Below are 24,036 nucleotides of genomic sequence, written 5' to 3' on the forward strand. Positions count from 1 at the left end.
CCAGCCAGAGCAGGGACAGAACATTCTGTCTCTGTTTCATTCATTAGGCCTTTTCTCCCCAGCCTTGCCTGCAATTCCCATTTCCTTGCTTGCCTCTCACAGCAAACAGCTCCATTGCACACACCCACTCTGCCTCACTGCCTTCCAGTCACAGGGAAACTGGTTTACAGTGAGCTTTTAAAAGAATATTCTGCTTCTGAGCATTCCTGCCTGATTTTGTGGGTAGGAGCAAAGGGATCAGTGAGGCCCTGGTTGCTTCCCTAGTGGGGCAGTTCCAGTCTGTCCATGATCTGAAAAATTCTCTTCCCGTTTTCTCATATACACTGAGGGAACAATTTCTAATTTCTGGAGTTTCATAAAGATGGGATTGACTCTCTGATTAGAACCAACCACAAAGACAGATCCAAGCTCAGTAAGTCTGGGCAATGTAAATCTGGGTTTGTTTTTCACTTTGGGAAGGAACTTTTAAAGACTCAAACAGCACAGTATCTTCCTTGGATATGCCCAAATTATATTTAATGTATGACCTGAAGTTTTTAGCTCTATTTGGGTAGAAATCCTAAGCCAAGTATTTATAACCCAGGCTTTCAGTTCATTCCGTTTAGCAAAAAGGACATTGCCAACACTATTAAAAAAAAAATTAAAAAATAAATTTTGGTTTGAATGAAACTGCTGAGCTAAAAATTCTGTAGTTGCAGGAACTTTCAGTCTGGTTCTCTAAAGACTTAATTCATACATGAGGATCCAGGGCCCTCCCCTCAATTTGTTTCCTTTCTCCTTGAGGTATTTCTGTGATTAACAAGCAGATGGGAGTGTGACTTTTGCTTCCATTTTCACTGAAATAACAAATCCACTTAAACCACAAAATTCAGTAAATATGAGGCATAAAACAAGCCAGGAGGAGTTTGCATTTCTGCTTCTCTCAGTTCAGGTTTTAATGAGCTTGATTTCCTTTGACGGTCAAAATTAAGAATGGGTATAAATTGAAATAGCCTGGGATAGAAATGTGGATGAATGTGACAAACCATGGCATAGGATCCCTGAATGTTTGAGTTTGGAGACCTTAAAAATCATCTTGTTCTGCCCCATGGGCAGGGACACCTTCCACTATCCCAGGTTACTCCAAGCCCCATCCAACCTGGCCTGGGACACTTCCAGGGATGGGGAGTGTATATTAAAGTGTAAATAAGTAATGAAGTGTCATTAATTTAACTGTAATTAAGTGCATGTGGACATTCAAGTCAACTCATCTGAATAGCAGGAGATTTTACCATTTTGCTGCCCTGAATTCCTTCCATAAAGAATATTCCTGGTTCATTGAGGATGAACGTTCAGCTCAGTGGCACAAACCCCAGAGTGGCTGATTTTAAGCAGAAGAAGCCATTTTCAGTGGAGCACAGAGCAGGGGACATGTGTGTGACTGTGTGGACTCAGTCACACCCTCAGCCAGACACAAACCCTATGCAAGCTGCAGAAAGAACAACAGGAAATGGCCGGGGGTATTTATAGCAGGATTGTGTTTATCCTGAAGTGATGTTTGCACAGATTATGATGAAGCTTTTCGTGGGAGAGGACGCAGCTTGTGTCAGCTGGAGGTTTGCATGCACTTCACCCCATGTGCTCCTGCCAGACTCCCTTATCCCCTCAGCTTTCCTTGGCCTTTTCCAGCTTTGCTGAGCACCAGGAGTCCCCCCCATCCCCCTCTCCCAGTGAGCCATGGTACCACCGGGGTTGCCCAAAACTTGGCTTCTGCAGGCTTCTGCAAATCCCCCCTGAGATGGCACGAGAGGAAAACAACCTCTCACACATCAGTGCCCTGAGTCACTGAGAAATGCAGGCCCTGCTGCAGCCACACAAAGTTCTTCTCACATTTTGGGTCCTATTAACAAAGAAACTGATGGCACAAAATGCCTTTTATCAGAGCTCAGGTCTGCAGCACAGACTCCTCCTTTCCTGCAATTCTCTTGGGGGATAACTTCTGTGTCCTTTATTTTCAGATGGGGTATTGAAACACCTCCCCATTTATCCCTTCTTCGAGGGAAGGCATCCAACAAGAAGTAATAATTTTCATGGATGGATCATCTCCATATCCCCAGCCTCACCTTTGCCATCTCTCTCTGATTTGAACATGTAAATAGACTTTTTCTAATTCATCTAAATTCCCCTGAAGAGGCAAAAAAACCCCCTCCAAATATGGGAGGTGAAGTAGATAGGGCAGCAACTTAATATCTCTGTGGGGTAAAGAGCCCTCCACCCTCCCACACAGCCTTGCAAGCACACGTCCATCCCTGCTGAGCAGTTTATCTCAGCCACAGATATGGAATGGGGAACGCTAAAATAATAGTGATAAAAAGTGGAACTCGAGCAGCAAAGAACCTGCTATTACTTCATTGTCAGAACAGTTCTTCCTTATCAGAGTCACATCTCCTGAGGTTTGTTCAACTCATGAGCGCTCAGCTCATTTCTCTGTTTACACCCTATGATATCTGAAAACCTTGATTAAAAGCAATCAGAAAAATCCATCATATGACACTGAGACCGTTTGCAGCCTGTGACAGTTATTAGCAAATGTTAACCTTTCCTTTGAGAAAACAGAAGGAAATCCTGCTTTAATTTAGGCTTTCAAAGATCACCCCCCTCTATCTCTGCAGTAAATCAGAGCATCTCCACGAGGCCATTGTTTGCAAATATAATGAGTCCCGAGTTTGTGTGTTTAAAACCAAACAGCGAGAGCAAAGCATCAGGAAGTGCCCGTGAATGGGAGCTGCGGCTCGGGACGGGCGTATTAATTACTGCAATTGAGCCAATGCCCCGTGAATGCCGTGCGAGGCATTATCAGTGCTATTAGAGCTTCATTAGGGCTGCAGGAGCGCGGGCAGCTCCCCGGGCTCATTTGCATCCTGTTCTGACAGGTGCTGGTCCAGGTGTCCTATTGTCATCCCGAATTAATAAACATGCTCCGAGCCCTGCTCCTTTCATCGTCTGTGGGAGAGAGGCAAGAATAGAGCCCGACACGGGCTGTCGGGGGGGCAGAACAACCTGACGTCATCTCCCAAAAAGCCTTTTGCTGGGGCTTTGCCAGGTTTAATTTGGAAGTGATGAGCTCGTACCTGTCAGAGCTCCCATCCTTGCCGCAGTGCCGGCTGAGGCAGGGCTGACACCGGCCGTGCTCTGCCCCAGGGCTTCTTCCTCCACCCTACACATCAGTGGGGCTTGAGGCTCCCCCAGGTGTGTCTGCTTTGGGTCCTCTCAGATCTCCTTTATAAACTCATCCTTGTCCATCCCTGACCCTCCAAGTTCTACCTGACCCTCCCTTGCCAGTTCATCACTCACAGACTAACACTGGACTCCTAAAGCCATCCTGCTGTAGGTTTTTACACTTTTATTCATGGCAGGTGCTGATGAGTCTTAGGAGGATGCACACAGCAAGCCATGAGGGGCTTTGATTTCCAGTCCCATGCTTTAATTGAACATAACCTTAATTGAACATGGAATTGTATTTAAAACTGGTTTTTCAAACTTTTTAGGATATAATTTCAAGCTGTTCCCTGCAATCTCAAGAAATTCAGTCCTATTAAATAAAAGGTGATATTCTTATGCAGTTGGAGCAGAATTCAGGCTTTCCAGATGAAAACCAAATCCCACAAGAGCTGGCAGCAGCAGTGCCATGTCACCCAGCATCCCTCTTTCCATCCTTCTGCAGCAGCCTGTTGGCCCCACACTGTCCCCTCTCTGGTTTTTCTGTGTTCCCTGATTTCCCAGAGCCTCTGTGGCCATGTGGTGTCCAGATCCCATCACACCTGGGCTTTGTGCTGGGCCAGCTGGGTGCCAGTGGAGCAGTGGCTGAAGGAGCCTTGGTGGCTGCTGTCACCTGCCTGATGGCTCCCACCAGCTCCTCATGCTCCTCAAGCTCTTCTGGCAAACAGGGAATGCACTCCAGCCTCATCCCAGGGCCCTCTGTGCCTTTGGGGGGTGCAGAAGCTTCATTGAATCTGCAATATTGCTGTCCATAAAAAACCACAAACTCCAGGCTGTCCTCATTGCCTTCACTAAGGTAACAATTGAAGTTCCTGCTGTTTATGTGCAAAGGATATTCCTGAATGTCCTAATATTCCAGAAACTCATCCCACCCTGCCTCACTGCACTGAGGTACAACCAGAGGGAGGAAGCCTGGGCTTCAGGGCACCTTTCTCAGCTCCTGCACTAACAAATGTGCTTGACCTAGTGAGATAATAAGCACTTTTCTAAACCACACTAATTCATGCCCAGAAGAGCAGGTGAGTGACCTTATCAGGGGACCAGGTCCTCCATGCTTCAGGTTGCCTTCCTGGCTCACTTTTTTATTTAACTTGGGCATTTTTTATACAACTTGGGCATCTTTTAATTCACCTTGTTCATCTTTTTATTTAGGGTCTGCATCTTTCTGTTTAGCTTATGCATCTTTTTGTATAACTTGTGTATCTTTTTATATAACTTCAGCACCTTTTCATTTGCCTTCTGCATCTTTTTGTTTAGCCTGTGCATCCTTTCTCTTTGAGTGATGAAGCAACAGCCTCCCCCACCTGCACTCATTCTTGCACTGCCCCCGTACCCAGCCAGGGCTCTGAGCTTGCTCAAAAACCAAAACTCATTTCAAGTGCCTCTTTTTCACCCCTTTGTCTTTTAAGAATCAGCTCGTCACAAATGGCACTTGCTAAATGACTGTCCAGGCAGACACAAAGGTGCAGCAGAGGAGGAAAGGCCCCGTCAGGTGCTGCAGAAGAGCCCCCGGTTCTATGGAGCATTGAGAGACAAGAGCTGTTCCTTGTTGTTGCAGCCTCTTGGGAACATTTGCCTGCCATGTACCCGGGTGTGATCTGGAAGCAGATTTGCACCTGTCCCAGCAGTCCAAAATCAAACAATGACAACACTGACAGAGCCAAGGCACGGCCAGGGGAGCTGTGCTCCTCTGCTGCTCTCGGGTTCTGGCACCACATCACCAGAGCACAGGTTTCTGTGCTCCCAGACACCCCCACACCTCTCTGCCCCAAAGAGCAGCCCCTGGCGATTGTGGCCTTGGCCTCTCTGATTGTCAGGGCTGGAAGGAGAGAAGTATCCTGGGAGGACAGAGCAGGCCATGCAGCTCCATCCCAGGGGCTCTGGGCTCTCTGGGGTGCATCCCCCATCCCTGCTGGGGCTGAGGGCTCGGGCTGCACAAACCCAGCACAAGGTGTCCCACGAGGCCCCTGTGAATGCATCGCTTTAGGCCGCAGGGCTGCAGAGCACAGACTGTTTCTCTCTGTGTTTCACAAGCACCAGAACACTTCATCTCCTATAAATAGTTCTTTCCTAGTTTCAAAAGCTGCAACTCTTGCATCCAGCTGCTTTGAACTGGATTTCAGAGAGATTTTCTGCTGACATTTCAGGCACCTGCACGTTCTTTATCTAGGGCTTACAAAACTCTTAGTGGAGATTTGTCACTTCTCAACTTTACCTCAGAAGAGCATTTCCCATTATTATTTTACAATTAGGAAAATCAAGGCACAGAAACCTCTGATGATTTTCTCTGGGTTTCTGGGTAAGGAGGAGGAATAAAGCCAAGGAGACTCCACTTGGTTTGATTCTGCCCAAAGTTGAGAGTTTCTAAAGAGGGCCATGTGAGCTGATTGTTATCTGCTGAGCAGAGCAGATACCAGCTGAGAGATCTCTCCTCCTTATCTTCTCACTAAATAATAGATGTTTGATTAGGATCTCATATGCTAAGAAAACTTTGTCACAGATAATGGCAGGTTTCTGAACATGTTTCTCTTCTAGAAGTACCCTTATCTCCATAACCCTTTAACTGAGTCAGAACAGAAGGTGAATATCCAAGGGCAGGTCTTGGATATAATTCCTGGGGAAATTCTCACCTCCCAGCCCAGGATGAGCAACCCTCAAGTTGTCCCTGTGCTTGTGCTGGGCAAATACACCTTGGGGTTGGCTCCTATTCCAAGCAGCTCAAGGATGGGCAGGCAGGGATAAACAGGGAATGACAGGCCTGCCTGAGAGTTCAGCGGCTTCTCCAGGCTGCACAAAAAGTGCCAGGGATGAATGTCAAGTGTCCTGGACCATAAATTTGTATTTTGAGACCTTGGCACAGATTGCCCAGAGAAGCTGTGGCTGCCCCATCCCTGGAAGGGTCCAAGGCCAGGACAACCTGGTCTAGGGGAAGGTGTCCCTGCTCATAGCAGGGGGTGGAACAAGGGGGTTTTTAAGGTCTCTCCCAACCCACCCCATGCAGTGATTCTGTGATATATGAAATCAGCATCAGCTGAGACTGAGCCATTTTACAGCTGTTTGCTTAACTCCACCACTTTACCCTGCTGTTTGTACAGGGTGAGAGCACATCCCTTTAATCCCTGAGCTGATGACACTCCAGAGCCCTTTGTTTACTCAGGGCATTGCCCATCCTTTGAGCCCTGTGTGCACAAACCCTGCACGTGCCCACCTGTCTCCCCCACTGCTGCACTTGTGGGCACCCCAAACACCCAGGCAGGGGGAGAGGAGCCTGGGATGAGGCACTGATGGAAATGTGAGGGGACCACAGAATGGTTCTTGTGTGCTATGAGAGGCTGTGAAAGCAGCACACACCTTGTGGAGGCTCAGATCAACCAGAATGGAGCCCTCAGGACCTGAAAACAGCTGAGGTCATGATCCGGGTGAGGAGAGACCTTGGTGGCACTGGGGACAATGGTCTGTCAGGACTTGGAGGGATTTCTCTGCACAGCCAGCTCCCTCTCTGCTCCTCTGCTCCCCTGTTCCATCCACATTTCCCCTCTCTGCTGAGTGCCCACACCTTCCACATCCCACATTTGCAAGGTTTGCCCGGCCAGCTGAGCTCCCCAGCCTGGCACAGAGCTGCACGTGGTGAGCACAGGGCTGCTCACAAGGTGGAGTTTCTGTGGCTTAGGGTTATGTTAATTCATTAATTCTTTTTTATTTTTGGAAGCCTGCAGCTGTTAGTTTTGAAACAACAGAACCTCACACTGCAATAGGGTAAGAAACGGATGGATGAAAGAGAGAAGCAGAGCCTGAGCCTGTGCTGGCTGCTGGCTTTTAAACACATCAAGTTTGGCTTATGCAAGGAGCCAGCTGGCATTTGGGCCCTGCTGAAACGCTGGCAGTGCTGTGTGTGTGGATCCATGGAGCAGCTCCACAGGCACACACATGGACTCTGCTGCCTCCTCCACTCCTCCAGGGCACTTGCTGCAAACCCCTGGAAAACCTGGAGGCCTTCACGCCCAGCCTCCTCTGGAGTGGCCTTTGGTCTGTGGGAAAGCATTCCTGCCATTCTCCAAAGCCATGTTGCAAATACATGCAGGACCCCAAAGGCTGGGAGCTACAAGCACCTCTCAGGACAGGCAGAGGGTTGTGGGATGTTAATGAAGGACAAGGATAGGAACAACCACTGATCTGTCTGTCCATGCCATGGCACTGCAGGACAGGCCTGCACTGAGATCTCTGCTGCTCCTGAGCAGAGCCAAAGTCATTCCCAACTTGGGACAGCATTGCTGCAGCTGGAGCAGAGGAGGCAGGGAGGGAACAGAGGATTTGCTGAGGTACAGAGAGGTGAAGTGCCTGAGATGCCACAGTGGCACCACAGCTGACTGAGCCAGGCTGAGCACTGCTGACACAAAGGCTGGAGTCAATTAACAGCACAGATTTTTCTGATTCACCAGAACCTAAAAAAGCCAAAGCATCCCAATCCCAGGATTGCATCAGGAGGGCATTTCCAGCCAACCCCTGGGAACAGCCTGTGCCGCTTTTTTGAGAAAAGGCAAATCCAGATGGGATCAGGTGCAGCTGCAGGCTAAGGAATAACAAGAGAAGGAAGGTGTGAAGGGATCATAAGGGCTTTGTTTGTCCCAGCAAATGCCAGAGGGACGTACAGCAGTGGTCTGTAAATGCCCCACAGAAGTCCTGGGAAGGGAAAGTGCTGCAGTGGTGCTGGCATGAGAAAGGCATGAATCAGACATGAGCAAATGCCAGCCCCAAGTCAGAAGAAAGTGTCCAAACCTCAGAAGGAAGAAGTTACGGAAGTCCTGCTCAATGGGGAGCAGTGGGGGTGGAAAGAAAATCCTTTACAGAAACCTTGGAGATTTTGGGAAAGGAATGACAGAACCTGGTCCTGTGGCAGCAGAGCAGAGCCCTAGAACTGCTCCCACTCTGGAGTTCAAATTAAGTGCCTTAACTTTTCTTCACTGTTCAGGAATTTTGAGGAGGACTCTCCTGTTACACACAGCAGAGACCACACTGGTCTCCAGGCACTGCTGCAGCACAAATAATTCCTCACACTAACGACCAACCATAATTACATCCTTCCTGCAGCAGACATGACATAGGAGAATACCAAAACTGAGGAGCAAGGAGCAAACTGCAAGTTTATTCCATCCATTACTGAGCAGGCTGTGTCCTGTGAGGATGAGAGCACGTCTGCTCTCACATGCCATGGTGCAAATCCAGAGGACTTATCACAAGCCAGCTTGAACTTGAGGGCATTGCTTTCCCTTTCTGCAGGGGATGAACTCTGTCCCTTTGTTGAAACCTTTGCCTGCTGCTCTGGGAAAGCCTTCCTGTAGCTGTGGAGCTGGGTTTGGGGTGCCCTGTGGAAAGCAGCAAAGGGAGAGACACAACTTCAACGCTGACAGACAGAAAATGTTGTCCCTGGCAGGAATGAGTTTGGGTTTGGAGTTAAGATTGGATTCACACTTTTCCTGCCACAAAAAGGATCCTTAGGGGCTGCATGTGAGTAAGGTTTTACCCAGCCTTGTATACTCTGCTCACACTCCAGAGGATCCAGTCTCACTGCCAAGAGCAGCACAGAGGAAAGGCCTGAGAGGTGCCAGGGCAAAGTCCTGTCCTGCATCTTCTCTGTCCAGTTCCTGTGTGGGTAAGAACACTTTCCATCCTGGACCTGGCCATGCTCCTGCTCCCCTTTCTGCAGCCCAGACTGCAGGACAAAACCATGTCCTGGGCTGGGCCCAGAGGCTGGATCAGGGTGGGCAGGGCAGGAGCTGGAGCCATCGTGTCCCTCCCTTTGCTTCTGGAGACACCTCGGATCTCCAGCACAATCCCAGTGTCCTGGGGGAATTCACCATCACTGGGGTAAAGTGTGACACACATTAACTTGCACACACACTTGGCTGGCAGAAAAAGAGATTCAGGAGAAATGTGTGCAAGGTCCCAGACCCTGATCAGGGACCTGTGCTCATCAGGGCTCATTCCTTCCCCTGTCACTGGAGCTGTTGAAGACAATTTTGGAAATATTTGCAGGATGATACTGAGACTTCTCGCCTAACAAATCACTCCAGCGAGTGCTTATTTTAAAGCTTGGTTGGTTCTAGGAAAGTCAGATGTATGAGTTTAGAAATATCTGCTAAATATAAATATTTGTGCTGTGCAAAGATATACATGGGCATATTAGATCTAATTAAGGAAGGCTGTTACAGCTTGTGTCATGTGAATTCTGCTTCGGGTTGGGAGTGTCATGGGCACAAAAATTGTCCCTGATGCAGCAAAGTGGCCCCAAAGGATCTCTGGTCTGGATCCTCAGTGGCCTTGGAGACACCCCCAGCAGCTGCTCAAAACAGGTCTCAGGCTTTTGGGACCAGTGTTGAAGGGATCTGTCCCCTTTTCAGCCTGTACTGTATCAATCATTGCTGCCTCTGGTGATTTTTCTCTTGTAAAACCATGGAAGGTGTTTAAAATTCACCAGTCCCTGGGCAATTTTGACGCCAGGAACTTGTGAACAGAATCTTTGCATCTCTGCTGGTGCCTTGCTGAGTGACCAGATGCTTCCTCCATTTCATCTCCTGGTTGTTTTTCCTTTCTCCCTTTGCCTGCTTGGATTTTGGGCTCTTATTCCTTCTATGTGCCAGGGTTCTCCTTGATGGGAACCTCTGGGAACAACTCCCATAATACAGGGAATTAATCATAGAGCCACAACTTCTGGTTCTAATCAGGAGCCAGTCCTAAAGGCTGAGCTGCAGCACAACCCTCACAGACAAATCCTCAGAATTTAATAGGGATTAAATCAATGGAGTTTTTATGAAAATTGAATTATACTGTATAGAAATTGTTCCATAAACAGAACATAGCAGAAAAGACAAAGCTTCCTTGATTTTCCCCTGGATTAGGCTATAATTTTCTGATGCCTTTAGCTGGGCAGTCCAAAGTGATTTGATTAAAAGTGACATTTCTGACTGTAAAGGTGCATGAGAACACCTCAAAGCAGTGCACAGAAATGTACAGAAAGGCAGTTCTGTAGGGGGGAAAATGATGTTAATTCTTTTCCTGGATCAAAGTAATGCAGCTCTTACTGCTTCCTCAGTCTTGGGTGAGCAGGGTTCCCTGGAAACTCTGCCTGAATCCTCTGCTGCCTCAGCCTGGTGTAACCAGGGCCCTGCTCTGGCCACCCTTCCACACCACAGACACGTTCAGGCATACCAGGAAACAGCCAAGTCCAGAATCTCCAATCCTGTTCCATCTTCTGCCATTCCTGAGTGCTGATGGTTTGAATAAATGAGCCTTGGATTTCAGCTGCCTGCTCTGGGCAGGCTGAGTTGGCAAATTCCCTTTGCTCCACACCCACCTGGGTGGCCAAGGGGCTGCACAGCCCAATTTGCCTTCTCCTTTCTAATCAGAATTCACAGAAATCCTGCTGAGCTCCTGGGTCTGGATGAAGGCATAAAACCTCAGCACGAACTCCTTACACTGATTTCAGTAGGAATTTGCAGCTATCCCATGTCTATTCCTCAGAATCAGGCCCAGCTTTGCTCTGAACTCTGCACTAACATCAACTCTGCACTTGTCCAGTGGATTCTGGTTGTGTTTCAAGGATTTTTTTTGGCATCTACTCAGTCCTGCTCTGAGCTTGTGTTCTTCTGTATGAACAGGAAAAGAAGGGATCCTTGTCAGTTGAGCAAGAACTTGGGATTTTTGTGCAGAAGAAGCCTCAGCTCTGAGATATGGGGTTATAAAGGATGGAGCATCTCAGCAGAACAGCTGGGTAAAAAGGGCTTTCCCAAGGAAAAGATCCTCCCTGCAGAGCAGGATTTGAATTTTGCAGCCATAGGCTGTTCCTTGTGTGAATGGCAGGACTGAGGGAAGCTGCAGCCCCTCACAGCTGAGGGAAAACCAGAGGGTAATTGCCCTTCAGGGGGTGGTTTGAAAATAATCCAAATTAAAATACAACATACAGGGCTGCCAGTTCCCTATGTGCCAGGGCAGTGACTGTGCATGTGTGACCTTTTTGGGAGCATTTCCACCAGTGGCCCACACATTTCAGGACATAAATTCCCAGGTTCAAGTATCAAAGTTCACAACATCAGCCTGAGCACATCACTGAGACCTCAACACCTGATACTTGCCTCAGCAGGACATTAAAAATCCCATATCTGCAGTGTCACACTGAGCCTTTGGGTGAAGAGTTTCCCTTTCTGCTTTACTGCATTTTGGCTACTAAAAGCTGCTAGTGGCACTGGTTTCTTTTCAATAGCATCGAGTTCTTGCCCCCCTGCAGCTGGCAGAGATGAAGAGGGCACTGGAGCTCCAGGCAGAGAAAAGACAAGGCAGAGAGGTTGGATGGTGAGAGTGTGTGCAGTCCCATGGAGATTGGGAACAGGAGCAGCAGAGGAGTTACAGTTTCCTTTGTTCTGTTAAAAGGAAAAAGGAAACACATCAGGAAACCAGACTGCGGAGCACAGGAAGTCTCACTCTGGCTGATAAAAAGGAACTGATGTGAGGTTGGTTCAATGCAGTTATAAGTCAATCAAGCTTGGAACAACAAGAAGAGATATTCAGAAGAAACCAGAGAACCAAATTCTGCATTTAGCTGTAAAAAGAGTATTTTAACCGCTTCTAATCTTTTCCTTATCTTCTTTTTTTTTTTTTTTTTTTTTTTTTTTAAGAAAGCTGCTATAAAAGCCATTCAAATGAGTATTTTCTCATCATACAGAAGTCGGTTTCCTGAACTCACCACACCTTCCCCTGACCCTACCATACCTTACTCCAGTTTCTTTCTTTCACTCATCAACCAACTTAAAAAACTGTATTCTTGCTGATTTATCTCTTCCCCTCAGATCAAAACCAGCAGTATTAAGAAGGGCAGTTTTTGCTGAATGAGGAATCAGCAGATGAGTAATGAGAAGCTCTGCTGCCCGCTGGGTTATTTTTCACTGCCTCTGGATGACTGACAGGGATTGTAACGTTCAGTTCCTGGGTGTGCAGCTTTGGCAGGCTGGGCTTAAGGCTTTCTAATTTATTTTAATTGTTTCTGACTCCTTCACAGCCCTGGTGGAGTCCTAGGTTGGTCTATGCTGGAAGAACAAGAAGGAAATAAATACAAATAGAGCAGCAAGCTTATCCATAACACTTCCTCTCCTGGGCTGTGCTTCTTACTGGATTTTAGTCAAAAATCAGGAAAAGAAAGAATACTGAACACACATGAAGAGTTATTTTCTGTACAGCATCCTGGAGAGAAGCAGAGGCTGGAATTTTGCACAACCCCTGGGTGACTGAAGCTTCTTCCTCTATTTCCCCTGGTCCTTGCCAGGGTATTTTTCCCAAATTTTGCCTTTGGTGCTGTTTGGAGAAGCAAGAGGTTTGTCAGGAGAGCCTGAACCTCCTGCTGCACATCCCTTTGCTTTGGGGCTCTGCCTCGGGCTGGAGGAGAGCTTCAGGAGGGGGAGGAGGCAGGAGGGAGGCACCGTTTGTGGTAAGCTCAGAGCCAGGCTTCCAGGTGGGTGTTACCGGCGGGGGAGATACACATCAGTAATTATGTGGCCTGGTAATGAGAGGGAGGAAGAAAACAAGCAGAAAATGCATCAACATCTTAAAGGCTTTGATACCTGGAACTCAGCAGAGCAGGCACTGTCCTGGCACACACATTGTTGTGCATACAGCTTGAAGGGTGGTAATGGCACCCCCTGCCTGCCCAGGGCACCCCTGCCTGCCCAGGGCACCCCCTCACTGCCTGCCAGGGCACCCCCTCACTGCCTGCCCACGTGTCTGAGGTGACAACAGCACCCACGACTCAGCTCCACCTCAGACAAATGATTCCCAAGGGAGGCAAAAAGCCCCATTTGGGGGGGATATTTTAGGCTGTATTTCAAACCCAGCTATAAATATGTAGGCACACTCTTCTCTGAAAATACATACTGGCTCAGAAAGTGTCCTTGGCCCTTGCCCAGGGCTGTGTGACAGGCCCCTGTCACTGAGGTGCCCTCAGGCAGCTCCTTTAGATGCCAGAGCTTCATGGGGCACCCGTGTTCAGGTGTGCACCAGGGCACAGGGGAGGCACAGGCAGGGAAACAGACCTGCTGTCCAATTCAGGTGAGAGATCTGAAGAGAATTTCACATTTCTGGTGCAAATTGGCTTCAAACCAAGTTGTAGAACTCAACTGGATGTGTTAGACCTGCTTTTTCCAGGGGCGCATCCATGTACACCAGGCTTCTGCAGCTTTAGGGGTTCAGTAAACCCACAAATACCTGAAACCCTGAAGTTTAATGCTGTCTTGGCTCCTTTAATGCTCCTGCTGGTGCATGTTTGCTCTGAGGTGGGACACAGGGACTCTCTGTAAGTGCTCAGGTCAACTCGGGCACAAGGAGACATTTCTGTTTTCAAGGGCAGCTGATGAGGGGCTGTAAAGGACCCTCAAACACTGATGGGCTGTGAGGGAAAAAGGCAGGGAGGTGCTCTCTGCTGAGGCTGTACATTCATGTGTTCCAGACCTGACCCTTCAGAGCAGATGGGAGCTGAACTCAAGAGGAAAATGCTCCTGTAAGTCCAGGAAGGGCAGACCTGAAGGAAATAAACTCTGCTGCCTGCAAACCTTGCTCCAAGTGCCCTTCCCCCAGCACATCTCACCTCTCAGGGTGAGATCTGAGAGCTCACTCTGAGCTGCAGCCTCCCCTGTGCTGCTCCTGAGGGTGACCCTGCAAGGAACAGCATCCTGCACCCCACAGAGCGCCAGGGCAAGAAATGCTGTGAGCAGGGACACAGGCTGTTCCTTTCCCCATCTCACAGAAGGAATAGCCCAGAATTAAAATCAATAACTCAAATAAAAGCATGAAATCCTCAAGACACGCATTGCTACTCCTTTGAGTGACCACATCCTGTGGAGGTGAAGAGAAACTACACCAGGCTCTCAGCACCTCCTCAAAGCCTCACAGCAAAACCCCGAGGGCTTCAAATCCAAGCACTTGCGTTGTTTTGTTGGGTAAAGGTTTTCTTCAGAGAAATCGTCCTTTTTTTGAGGAGGAAAAAGTACACTACAGGCTCAGAAAAGGCTTTCCCAGTGTTTGCAGCCAACTGGGAGTCAGCACTGAACGCTCTGAGCTGGCAGCACCCAGCAGGACACCAAGGCTGGAGGTTCATGCTAAGGCAGGAGATGTCCTTTGCACACAGATCTCGAGGGGAAAATTCAAAATATCCCCACCAAAAAATATCCCCATCATAAAATCTTTCTAAATGGTTTTGATGTTAGAAAGTTATTATGCAATATAAGTATCTTTGAATGAGGATTAGGGAAGGAGGGAACATTGCTGTTCATGCCCTGGAAATTCCAGATGGTTTTGTTCCAAATTGCTTTTGAGGGACAGCAACATGGAAAGTTGTTGTCCCTCAAATCTTTGCGATTTATTTATTATTTTTCCAGTGTGGAGATTAGGAGCCTTGCCCCAGGAGTCAACACCCTCTAGCCAGGAAAGGCCATCCCTCTGGGGCCAAAGCTGGGGTGATTAAAAAGAGCCAAACAGACACGAAAATTGCTCAAAAAGGAAACATTTTCTTAGTCTGCGATCCCCACGGCCAAGTTTGAGAGCGAGAGCAAACGCCTCCGGCTCACAAACGACAGTGATTGCTCCAAAACCCGGCCCCACCCTTTGCTATGGCAACGCCAACACACCCGTCCTGCATTCAAGGACCCTGCAGTCCTCCACTTCAATAATGCAAAATCCTCGCTGAATGTCCCTCAGAGGGACTCTCTGATGGCCACAACATCAGGGTAATTTTGTTTTCCTGGAATGAAGGCAAGAGCCACACAAAATGTGCTTTTTCATGAACAGGCAGGCTCTGGCCAGTCTATTTGCTTTAATTATTCTCCACACATAAAGTGGAACTGAAACAATTAAAGCAGCTCGAAACCACACCAGTTGTTATTGTGAGGAAGGCCATGCATGAGCATCTTGCTGGTGTTGAAATGTGCCCTCTTCTGATTTATTGTGAGGCCATGAAACCCAAGTCCCCCAAACACAATGCAAGTCAGTCAAAGTGGGGTGTTAACCCAAAGAAGATGGGATTTGAATGTCTAGGGGCACAATAAAAATGTTGGTGACTATTTACAGTTAGTGCAAACACAAGAGTCAGGAGTTTCACTGGCTCCAATCATCATCTGCCAGTGCTATTGGCAGAATATGAACAGAAGGTGGAAATAACTCAGATTTTCTGCACTTCTTCCTCCACAGAGCTCTTTGAGCAAGGGACACTTCCCAAGCCAGTTCTGCTCACAGCAGGTATTACATGGATTATTTAGAGAATGAAGCAAAAACCACCACCAACCTCCTCAGCAGGTGATCTGATTCTCCTCAAGATAAATAATCCTTTGAGAATAAATACAAATGTGTTCATTTTTATGGGGCATTGGCTCAGCACTGTCACATGTGATGTCGGTCAGTGCATGGGGGGGAATGGTGACTTAAAATCCTGAGCTGATCCTGTGATTTATGTTTATATCCATGGAATTCCCTGCTTGAGGACAACTCAATTCACACTTGCACTCAATGTCTACATGGGATCCATATCCACAAGGATCATCCCAACCACATTTATTCTCTGCCCATGCCTTGTTTCCCAGCATGGTTCTGAGCCCTTGGGACAGCTCAAGGCTCCATTGGATTCATCCGTTCACCTGCAGCTGGGCAGGTGTGCAGGTAAATTACTCTAGGGAGGTAAAACAGCAGTCAGAGAGTCATCAAGACCCTTTCCAATAAAAAGATGAAGAGTAAAAGTACAAGCCTGTCTTGGTAATGCAACCTGAGACAAAGCCAAATGCTGGAGATTGCAGGCAAGGGAGAGATTTGCAAAGTAGGCTGGACCCAAACCCCTGCATCTGCCAGTCTGCAGTAAAAGGCTTCAGCTCAATTAAAACAATTAGTCTGTGCAATAGCAATGCATAGGCTTAAAAAAACAGCCACTTGTCAAATTTAAATTGCTCAAGAAGAAAATCATCTGGAGGGCACAGCCCTGTCCCAAATCCAGCAGTAGTCCTCTCCAAGGACAGGAATATTTCTGAGTTTGGGGTGGGAAGTGCCTTTCCCCACGCCGGAACTCAGATTTCATCTGGGACCGCCCCGTGTTCTTGCTGTAGATGATGAAAGAACCTTTCTCAGTGTTTTTCTTGCTCTCCAGTCACTCATGTGCATCTTTCTGCCATATTTCTCCCAACACAAATGCAGAGCTCTGAGATAAATCAATGCCTGCATTGGGCACCATTGCTGTTAACTTGCTTTGCTCTGGATGTGCCCTCAGAGTCACACCCACCCTGCAGCACGGGTTAAAGACAGAGCTCAGCACACCAAAAGCATTGCAGCATCTCCAGCCACATCCTCTCATGCTGTCCTGCACCTGGGAGAAGCCAGGCAAGGAGATCTCACCCTTCCCTGCAGCCACTCTCTCCGTGGGGAGGCTGGCACTGCCTCCAACCCACAGTGTTCTGCCCAGCATGAGAATTTACAAGAAGTCTCAGCTAATCCTTTGGGCAGGACAGGAGCACAGGAAGAGGGTACATTGGCAGAGGGGACAAACAGGGCACAGGGACCGGCTGAGCCTGGAACAGCTTGGTAAAGGAGCCCAGGAGGAGATCCTGTGTCTCGATCTCATCTCTGGATCCTGCCTCTGGATCCTGGGTCCTGGTTCTGGATCCTGGTTCTCCCAGCCCCAGGAGTGCCAGATGGGCAGCAGGGTGGCAGGGCAGTGGCAGAGGCTGCAGAGCAGCCCCAGGGCAGGCCCAGCCCCAGGCAGTGACCCGGGCTGTGGCCGAGTTCCTCCTTTGGCCGCAGCCTCAGCGTGACTGAGCCCAGCTCGGAGCGCTGCAGTTCCTCATCCCCAAACCACAGCTGGGGGAGCTCAGGGCAGCGGGGACAGGAGCAGCTCCCGGGGGCTCCAGGGGAGAGGGGGAAAGGGGCACAGCCCAGCTCTGCTCAGGGATGGGGCAGGGGCTCCTGGCCTCTGCAGAAAAGCGAGTCCACGTGTCCACCACAGCAAAGGCACAGATGGGGAATTTCTGCACTTTCACTGCACAATATTTAGGGCTCCACAAATCAAAGAAAGTTGTGGTGCATTAAATGTATCCTGAATGAGGCCCAGGTTACTTTTGCTACAGATCTGAAGAGGTGGAGGGGAAAACCTGTCTTATTCCAACCATACCTCCCAAATATTGTGCTTTCAACACTCCTGCTTTCTCCCTTCCTTTCTGACATTCACCCTTTCATTCCCTCTTTCTTTCCTCTTTCCATTTTCTCTTCCTGTCCATCTCCTTCCCTCCCCCTTCTCTTGAGACCTTTCCAAACCGTGCACTTGTCACAAGCTGCAATCTAAGGGAGACAGTTTCAGTTCCTGCCCGTTTGCAGCTTTGTTCTACCCAGGTCAGCAAAATAAAATTAAAAAAAAAAAAAAAAGGAAAAAAAAAATTAAAAAAAGAAAAAAAAGAAAAAAAAAAAGGCACTTTTAAGCGAGCTCGACACCCCACCCAGGCAGGCGATAGGCATCTTTCGAAATCCTCCAACCCAAACACACCCACAGCGTCTCTCGCTTCAAGGCTCCTCTGTTCGAGCGGCTTCTGTTCCGCAGCGCTCCCCAGGAAGAGCCCGTCACAATCACACAAGGGTCCCCCAAAGGCAGCCCGGTGCTGCCTCGGCTTGGAGAAGCACTCGGGGAGCTCGGAAGGGCTCGGTTCATCCCTGCAGGGGCTGAAGGAGCGGCCGGGGGGCAGGAGGGGGAACTGCTCACAGCCCCAGCAGCGTCCCTGGTTGCTCAAGGCCACCAGAGGTTGGTTAGGTTGGTGGTTTATTTGCCTCACTCTGCTTCCCTTTCCCCCAAGCCAGGGCGATGTTTCTCCTCCAGCCCGGGGCTTTTTCCCCGCCAAAAAACCCGAAAAAGCTGCCGGAGGAACACGGGCGACCACCAGAGCCAGAGCGCCTGGGCCAGGGCCGGGCGAGGGAGCCGGGCCAGGGACAGACGGACAGCGGGGGCAGCTCCGAGGCGCGCCGGGAACAGGAGCTGCCGCTGGCACTGCCCCGAGCCGGGCACTGCCCAGCCCTCCTCGGGCCCTGGCCCAGGGTACGAACCGGCTGCGAACCCCCGAGCACCGGGGAGGCCACGGGAGAGCCCCGGGACGCGGCGGCGGCCAAAGAGGAGGAGGAGAAGGAGGAGGAGGAGGAGGAGGAGGAGGAGGAGGAGGGAGCCCGGCCGGAGCCGGCCCCCAGCCCCGCGCCCCTTCCCAGAGCCCCCCAGCCCGAGGGGACCCCCAGCCCCTCCTGCCCCTTACCTTAATAGTGCCGTCCATCGGGAATAACTTCCAGCCGGGACCAGCAATATTCCACACATTGACCCGGTTTAGCCTGCGACTGACGCCTCCTGAAGTTTTTTATCCTTCTCTCTCTTTTCGCTCTTCTCGCTGCCCTTCCAGCGGTTTTGTTGCTCTCTCCGTACCCCCTCTCCCCCTCTCTCTCCCTCCCTCCCTCTCTCTCGGTCTCTCTCTTTTTTTAACTTTCCTTCTTGCAGCAGAGCGAAAAAGAGACAGTTAACCGGATGAAACGTTTTTTTCTGCTAATTTTGGGAAGTGAAGTCACTCGAGGAGGAAACCTTCGTCTCTACGCTGGTCCTGCCTTCTTGGTGAAAATATATATATTTTACATACAGGATATTTGCTCCATTTAGATAAGAAGGGGCAGAACAATAGCCACCTCTGTCACAGCTCCTGTTTGTCGCTGGGACAGCCCGGCCAGCGCAGAGCCTGCCTCGCACCCCAGCCCGTGTTAGGCAGCCTGTGTCATCTCACGGCTTCGTTTAACGTGGGGTTTTGCCTTTTTTTTTTTTTTTTTCTTTTGGCTGGAGCAGCTTTAGCCTGACTCACTGAATTTCCGTCTCTTCCCACAGATTTTTTTATTAATGCGTTTTCCAGTCAACGGGAAAAATTAAGGGGAGAAAACCGTAAATGCAATTCGGTGACGGCAGGCGGAGGGAGAAGAGAAAAAGTCTGGCGATTAAAACGTATTTAAAACATATTTCGAGCCCTCTTCTTCACGCCTCCCAGCACGGAGCGTGAGCCGGGGGTGCAGCCGCTGCCAGGAGCGAGCGCTGAGTGCAATAATGCAGGACAGACAGACGGATTCAACACAGAGTGCAATAATGCAGGACAGACAGACGGATTCAACACGGGCTGCAGGCAAGCCGAGGCTCTCGGCCACTCTCGCCCCTTCCCTCAGTCCCGCTCGTCTGGCGGGTGGGATGTGGGGCTGGGAAGGGAAGGCACTGCCATGGATGGTTTCTGTCCTTCCTTTCAGGTGCCGGGAGCCCTTTCCCAGCCTCCTGTCCCAGTGCGAGCTCCTCGCGGAGATGTGAAACCCCCTCAGAGCGGGGGGGACACCCCCACTTGATAAACATGTCAGAACCTCACAATCAGTACCGGAACAGCCGAATGTGCCGCTCGGGTGCCGTGTCCTGACGGGCACAGCAAACAAACCCCTCAGCCTCTAAACCTCGCTCCAGAGCTGGCGAGCCCCCGACAAATCAACAAATCCTCCCTCACTCAAACCGCAGCGAGCGGCACAGCAGAACGCGCGTTTTCCTCTTTCCGGGAAAAGCCGAACCTTTCCAAAGGGCCGGGGAAATGAGACAATACCCGCCTGTGCTGCTGCCCCGCTCCCCGCCCGGGCCAGAAGAACCACGGCGGACACATCATGCAACAGCCGGGCCGCCCTCCTGCCCCACTTCCACAAACCGGAGCCAGACAGCGAGGGAAGGAGGGTGAAGGCAAGAGAGGAGAGTGCCAGGGCAGCAGGACTCCCTGCCCGTCGGTGGAGAGCGTTACCTTGTCCAGTGCCAGTCGCGTCCAGGCTTTTTGTTCCCCCCTGTCTTTAGTCCAGCCACGGGGAAGGGGATGAAGGGAAGCAAAATTATATCCAAAGTTATCCTGCCCCTGCTCCTTCCAAAAGGGAAATGCAATAATGCCACCAGTGTTTCTCCCCGGCTGCGGCAGGGATGCTTTATTAATACTTTATTTCTCCGAGACCGAAGCTGGCAGGAGAGCCGCAGATCCCCCTTGCCCCTCCCTCCCCTCCCTCCCCCTCCTCTGAAATTAGCCTCATCAATTCAGCTACAATTTTTCAGTTCGGATGCAGACACGGGGCTGAACGTGACCAGACCTGGAGTTTTTTGGCTCGCTGCTCGCCAGCGATTGAGGCCGCCTGCAGCGGGAGGTGCGGGGGGAGCGCAGGGCCAGCCCGACCCCCGGCCCCTCCTGTCTGCCCCGCGCTCCGGGGCTGCGCCGGGGTCCCCCGAGAGCAGCACATCTGGATGCTGCTAGCGGGGTCAGGTCCCCCCTTGCCTAGGGCCACAAAACTGGAGTTCAATTAAAAGAAATCACCGTTAACCCTTTGCTTTCCTCATTCCTCTTGCTTTTCCGTGCCCACTGTCCTGCCCCTGCCCCCCCCGGCAGCGCTCCGGTCCCGGGTCCCCCCTGGGCGCTCCCACATGGCAGGAGGCTGCAGCGACCAGAAAAGCGAGAGGTTAAAGGGAAGAGTGAAACGCATCCTTTCAAAACCCGAATGGTTTCCTCTCCAGACAACGCTCCCCACCAGCCCCGACAAACAACGCGGGTGGGGGGTGAGGGAGAGGACAGGTTGAGGATCTCAACTGCGAAAGGAAAGGGAAAAATCCCCTGGAAGGAGCCTCTGTCACCCACCGACCTCATAGGGCACTTCGAGTCGGGGCTGCGGGACCGACAGCGGGGGAGCTGAGGATCCGGGAGAGGCGGGGGGAACCACCTGAAAACAGGCCCGGCTCCCGGGAGAGGAGCGCGACCCCCTCAAAGCCCTGAGCCCGACTCCTCAAACCCCTGAGCCCGACCCCTCAAAGCCCTGAGCCCGACCCCTCAAAGCCCTGAGCCCGACCCCTCAAACCCCTGAGCCCGACCCTCTCAAAGCCCTGAGCGCGACTCCTCAAAGCCCTGAGCCCGACCCTTCAAACCCCTGTACCCGACTCCTCAAAGCCCTGAGCCCGACCCCTCAAAGCCCTGAGCCCGACCCCCTCAAAGCCCTGAGCCCGACCCCTCAAACCCCTGAGCCCGACCCCTCAAAGCCCTGAGCGCGACTCCTCAAAGCCCTGAGCCCGACCCCTCAAACCCCTGAGCCCGACCCCTCAAAGCCCTGAGCGCGACTCCTCAAAGCCCTGAGCCCGACCCCTCAAAGCCCTGAGCGCGACTCCTCAAAGCCCTGAGCCCGACCCCTCAAACCCCTGTACCCGACACCTCAAACCCCTGAGCCCGACCCCTCAAACCCCTGAGCCCGACCCCTCAAAGCCCTGAGCCCGACCCTCTCAAAGCCCTGAGCCCGATCCCCTCAAAGCCCTGAGCGCGACTCCTCAAACCCCTGTACCCGACCCCTCAAAGCCCTGAGCGCGACTCCTCAAACCCCTGTACCCGACACCTCAAACCCCTGTACCCGACACCTCAAACCCCTGAGCCCGACCCCCTCAAAGCCCTGAGCCCGACCCCTCAAAGCCCTGAGCCCGACCCCTCAAAGCCCCTTTGCCCAGCTCCGGGCTGAAGGGACAAACAAATCCGGCCCCGCCGCGCATCCCCGGCGCTCCCCAAGACGGGCGGTTGCCAAACAGACCCCCCGCCATCCCACCGGGAGATATTTTTGGAACCCAGCTCTGCATTTTATGGCCAGACGGGCACCGTGACCCGCAGGGGTTTATTTTGCATGTCCGGGGATGACCGGAGCGGAGCCTGCTCAGGTCACCCGTGATACCGGCTCTGGCAGGGATGCTCCGCTCTTCTCCTCCTGGGTTTGGTCTAAAGCAACATTTGTGAGAATCCAAGAGATAAGGGAATGAGCGGAGGTGTTACAGACTCCAAAGAGAAGCCGAACAATCTGCTCTTTTCCGCCCAAATAACGAAAAATAGAAGCTTTGCATTATTTTTTCTTTCTGTTTTTGTTTTAATCCCCCACCTTCCATCCCACTCCCCCCCAAAAAAAATTTAAAAACAACCCAAAAAACAAATACCCCCTAAAAACCTCAAAACCAAACCCAAAGCCACCTTTGAAGTTATGCCATGCTTTTTGGAAAAGGCTAAAATATTCATAACCTCCGGACGCCAAGCTCTGAATCATCCTAGGTGGTTGTGCCGTGACTCTGGGTATTTAATTGTTATTTAACTGAGTATTTGACTGAGCTTTTAACTGGTATTTCACTATTTAACTGTTACCTAACTGGATTTTTAACTGTTATTGCATTTAACCGAGAAGGAGAGAGCCGAGACAGGCGGGGGAAAGGCGGGCACGGGGCTGAGCAGGATCTGTTGCCACTCTGGATCTGTCGCTCGCCCTTCGGATGCTCATGTACGTACAGCAAAGGAATTGGGATCCGTTTCATGTGGTCACCGCCAGACAGCTGGAAAATCATTTGATCTTGGCAACCACGGAAGATTTCAAATGCTTACATCGGGACGGGCTGGTAGAAATCAGTTACTCCTCCTCTATTATTATTATTATTATTATTATTATTATTATTATTATTATTATTATTATTATTATTATTATTATTATTATTCTATTTCACTCCGTTAACGAATGGAACGGAATTGTCGAGCGGCGTTGTTAATTAGCTCAATATCGATCTCGGGCGCCTGGCACGTCCCCACCTCCTGTCCCCGTCCTTGGGGCTGCTCCCAGCCCCACACGGAGAAGGTGAAAACGCCGCGCTCGGGGCGATCCGAAAGGAATGAGGAGCCACTGGGGGGATGTGGCCTGGAGCTGTTTCGTGTCCAGACCCAAAGGAGTTAACCCTCGGTGTAGTTCGGTGCCAATCCCTCGCAGAACCCCAAAGATTTGGATTTTCTGTCTGTTACCCACGCGGGATTAGCGGGCATCACTTCATAATTAAAACCGTCCGGTTATTCCCTAGAACAAACACAATGAAAACCTTCCCCAGCCCCATTGCAGGTTGGGAATCTGATTTTCCGAGGAGGGGAGAGGGGATTGGCTTCTGTCACCTTCTCTGACCCCAACAGCATCAGATGAGCTCTCGTTGAGCGCAGCCCGGAGCTGTGGCTGTGAACTAACGCGGGGATAGAGGAGGGGAGCTCAAAAAACCCCGACATCCACGCCCTGGCTTTGTGGCTAGAAAGAGCCTCATTTCCCACTAAACGTGACAAAGTGGCCCCTTTGTAAAACGAGCTTTCCACACTCGTGTACTTCCACAGCCCGCGCGGGTGCACTGGGGGTGTTATACATCTAATAATGCCGCTTTTCAGATAACCTGCCACAGGTTCTATTCCCTCTGAACGTGTGCACAATTCCGTCATTCTGGACTTGCAGGGGGCCGGAGTTTATCCCGCTCCAGCCTTCCCTGGAGGGAAACTCTCCCCCTGCTCCAGGGAAGGTTTAAATCGCCGGCTCTGACTTTCCTCTGGCACTGAAAGAAAAACGCGACGTGTTTGTTTCTTTTCTAACCCCACATTCTTACAAGCAAAAAGCCCAAACTGCAGCCCTGGGATTTGATCCTCCGAAACGAATCCCAATTTTAGACCCAATGAATTGGGCAAACCTCCGCTTTTCAGCTGCAGCAATAAAAGGGAATCGGGAGAGGAAATCAGACCTGGAGGATCGGGTCCCTCCTCCCGACAGGAACAGCCCAGGAGATCTGGGAGCTGAAAGTGGGAAGTTATTCCCCGCTAATCGCTACTAAGTAAAACATAATGTCTGAAAAGCGGGGTGGAGAAGATGCGGGAGCTT

The 24,036-nt window shown here is 50.6% G+C and overlaps 1 protein-coding gene across 2 annotated transcripts in view; it reads right to left on the reverse strand.

The window, feature by feature from the left end:
* FLI1 (Fli-1 proto-oncogene, ETS transcription factor) overlaps positions 1–24,036 on the reverse strand; it is a 91,263-nt gene that overhangs the window by 58,200 nt on the left and 9,027 nt on the right. The window contains exon 1 of one of the 2 annotated variants that reach the window (XM_036397614.2): positions 18,564–18,717. The exons of the other annotated variant lie outside the window; for it this stretch is intronic. Within the exon in view, the coding sequence (XP_036253507.1) occupies positions 18,564–18,581 (18 nt within the window). The 5' untranslated portion in view covers positions 18,582–18,717. Of the gene's footprint in view, positions 1–18,563; positions 18,718–24,036 lie in introns of those variants that run through there. 2 annotated transcript variants of the gene reach the window in all.

The sequence above is a fragment of the Molothrus ater genome, chromosome 22 (genome assembly GCF_012460135.2).
Source record: "Molothrus ater isolate BHLD 08-10-18 breed brown headed cowbird chromosome 22, BPBGC_Mater_1.1, whole genome shotgun sequence".
NCBI lineage: Eukaryota > Metazoa > Chordata > Aves > Passeriformes > Icteridae > Molothrus > Molothrus ater.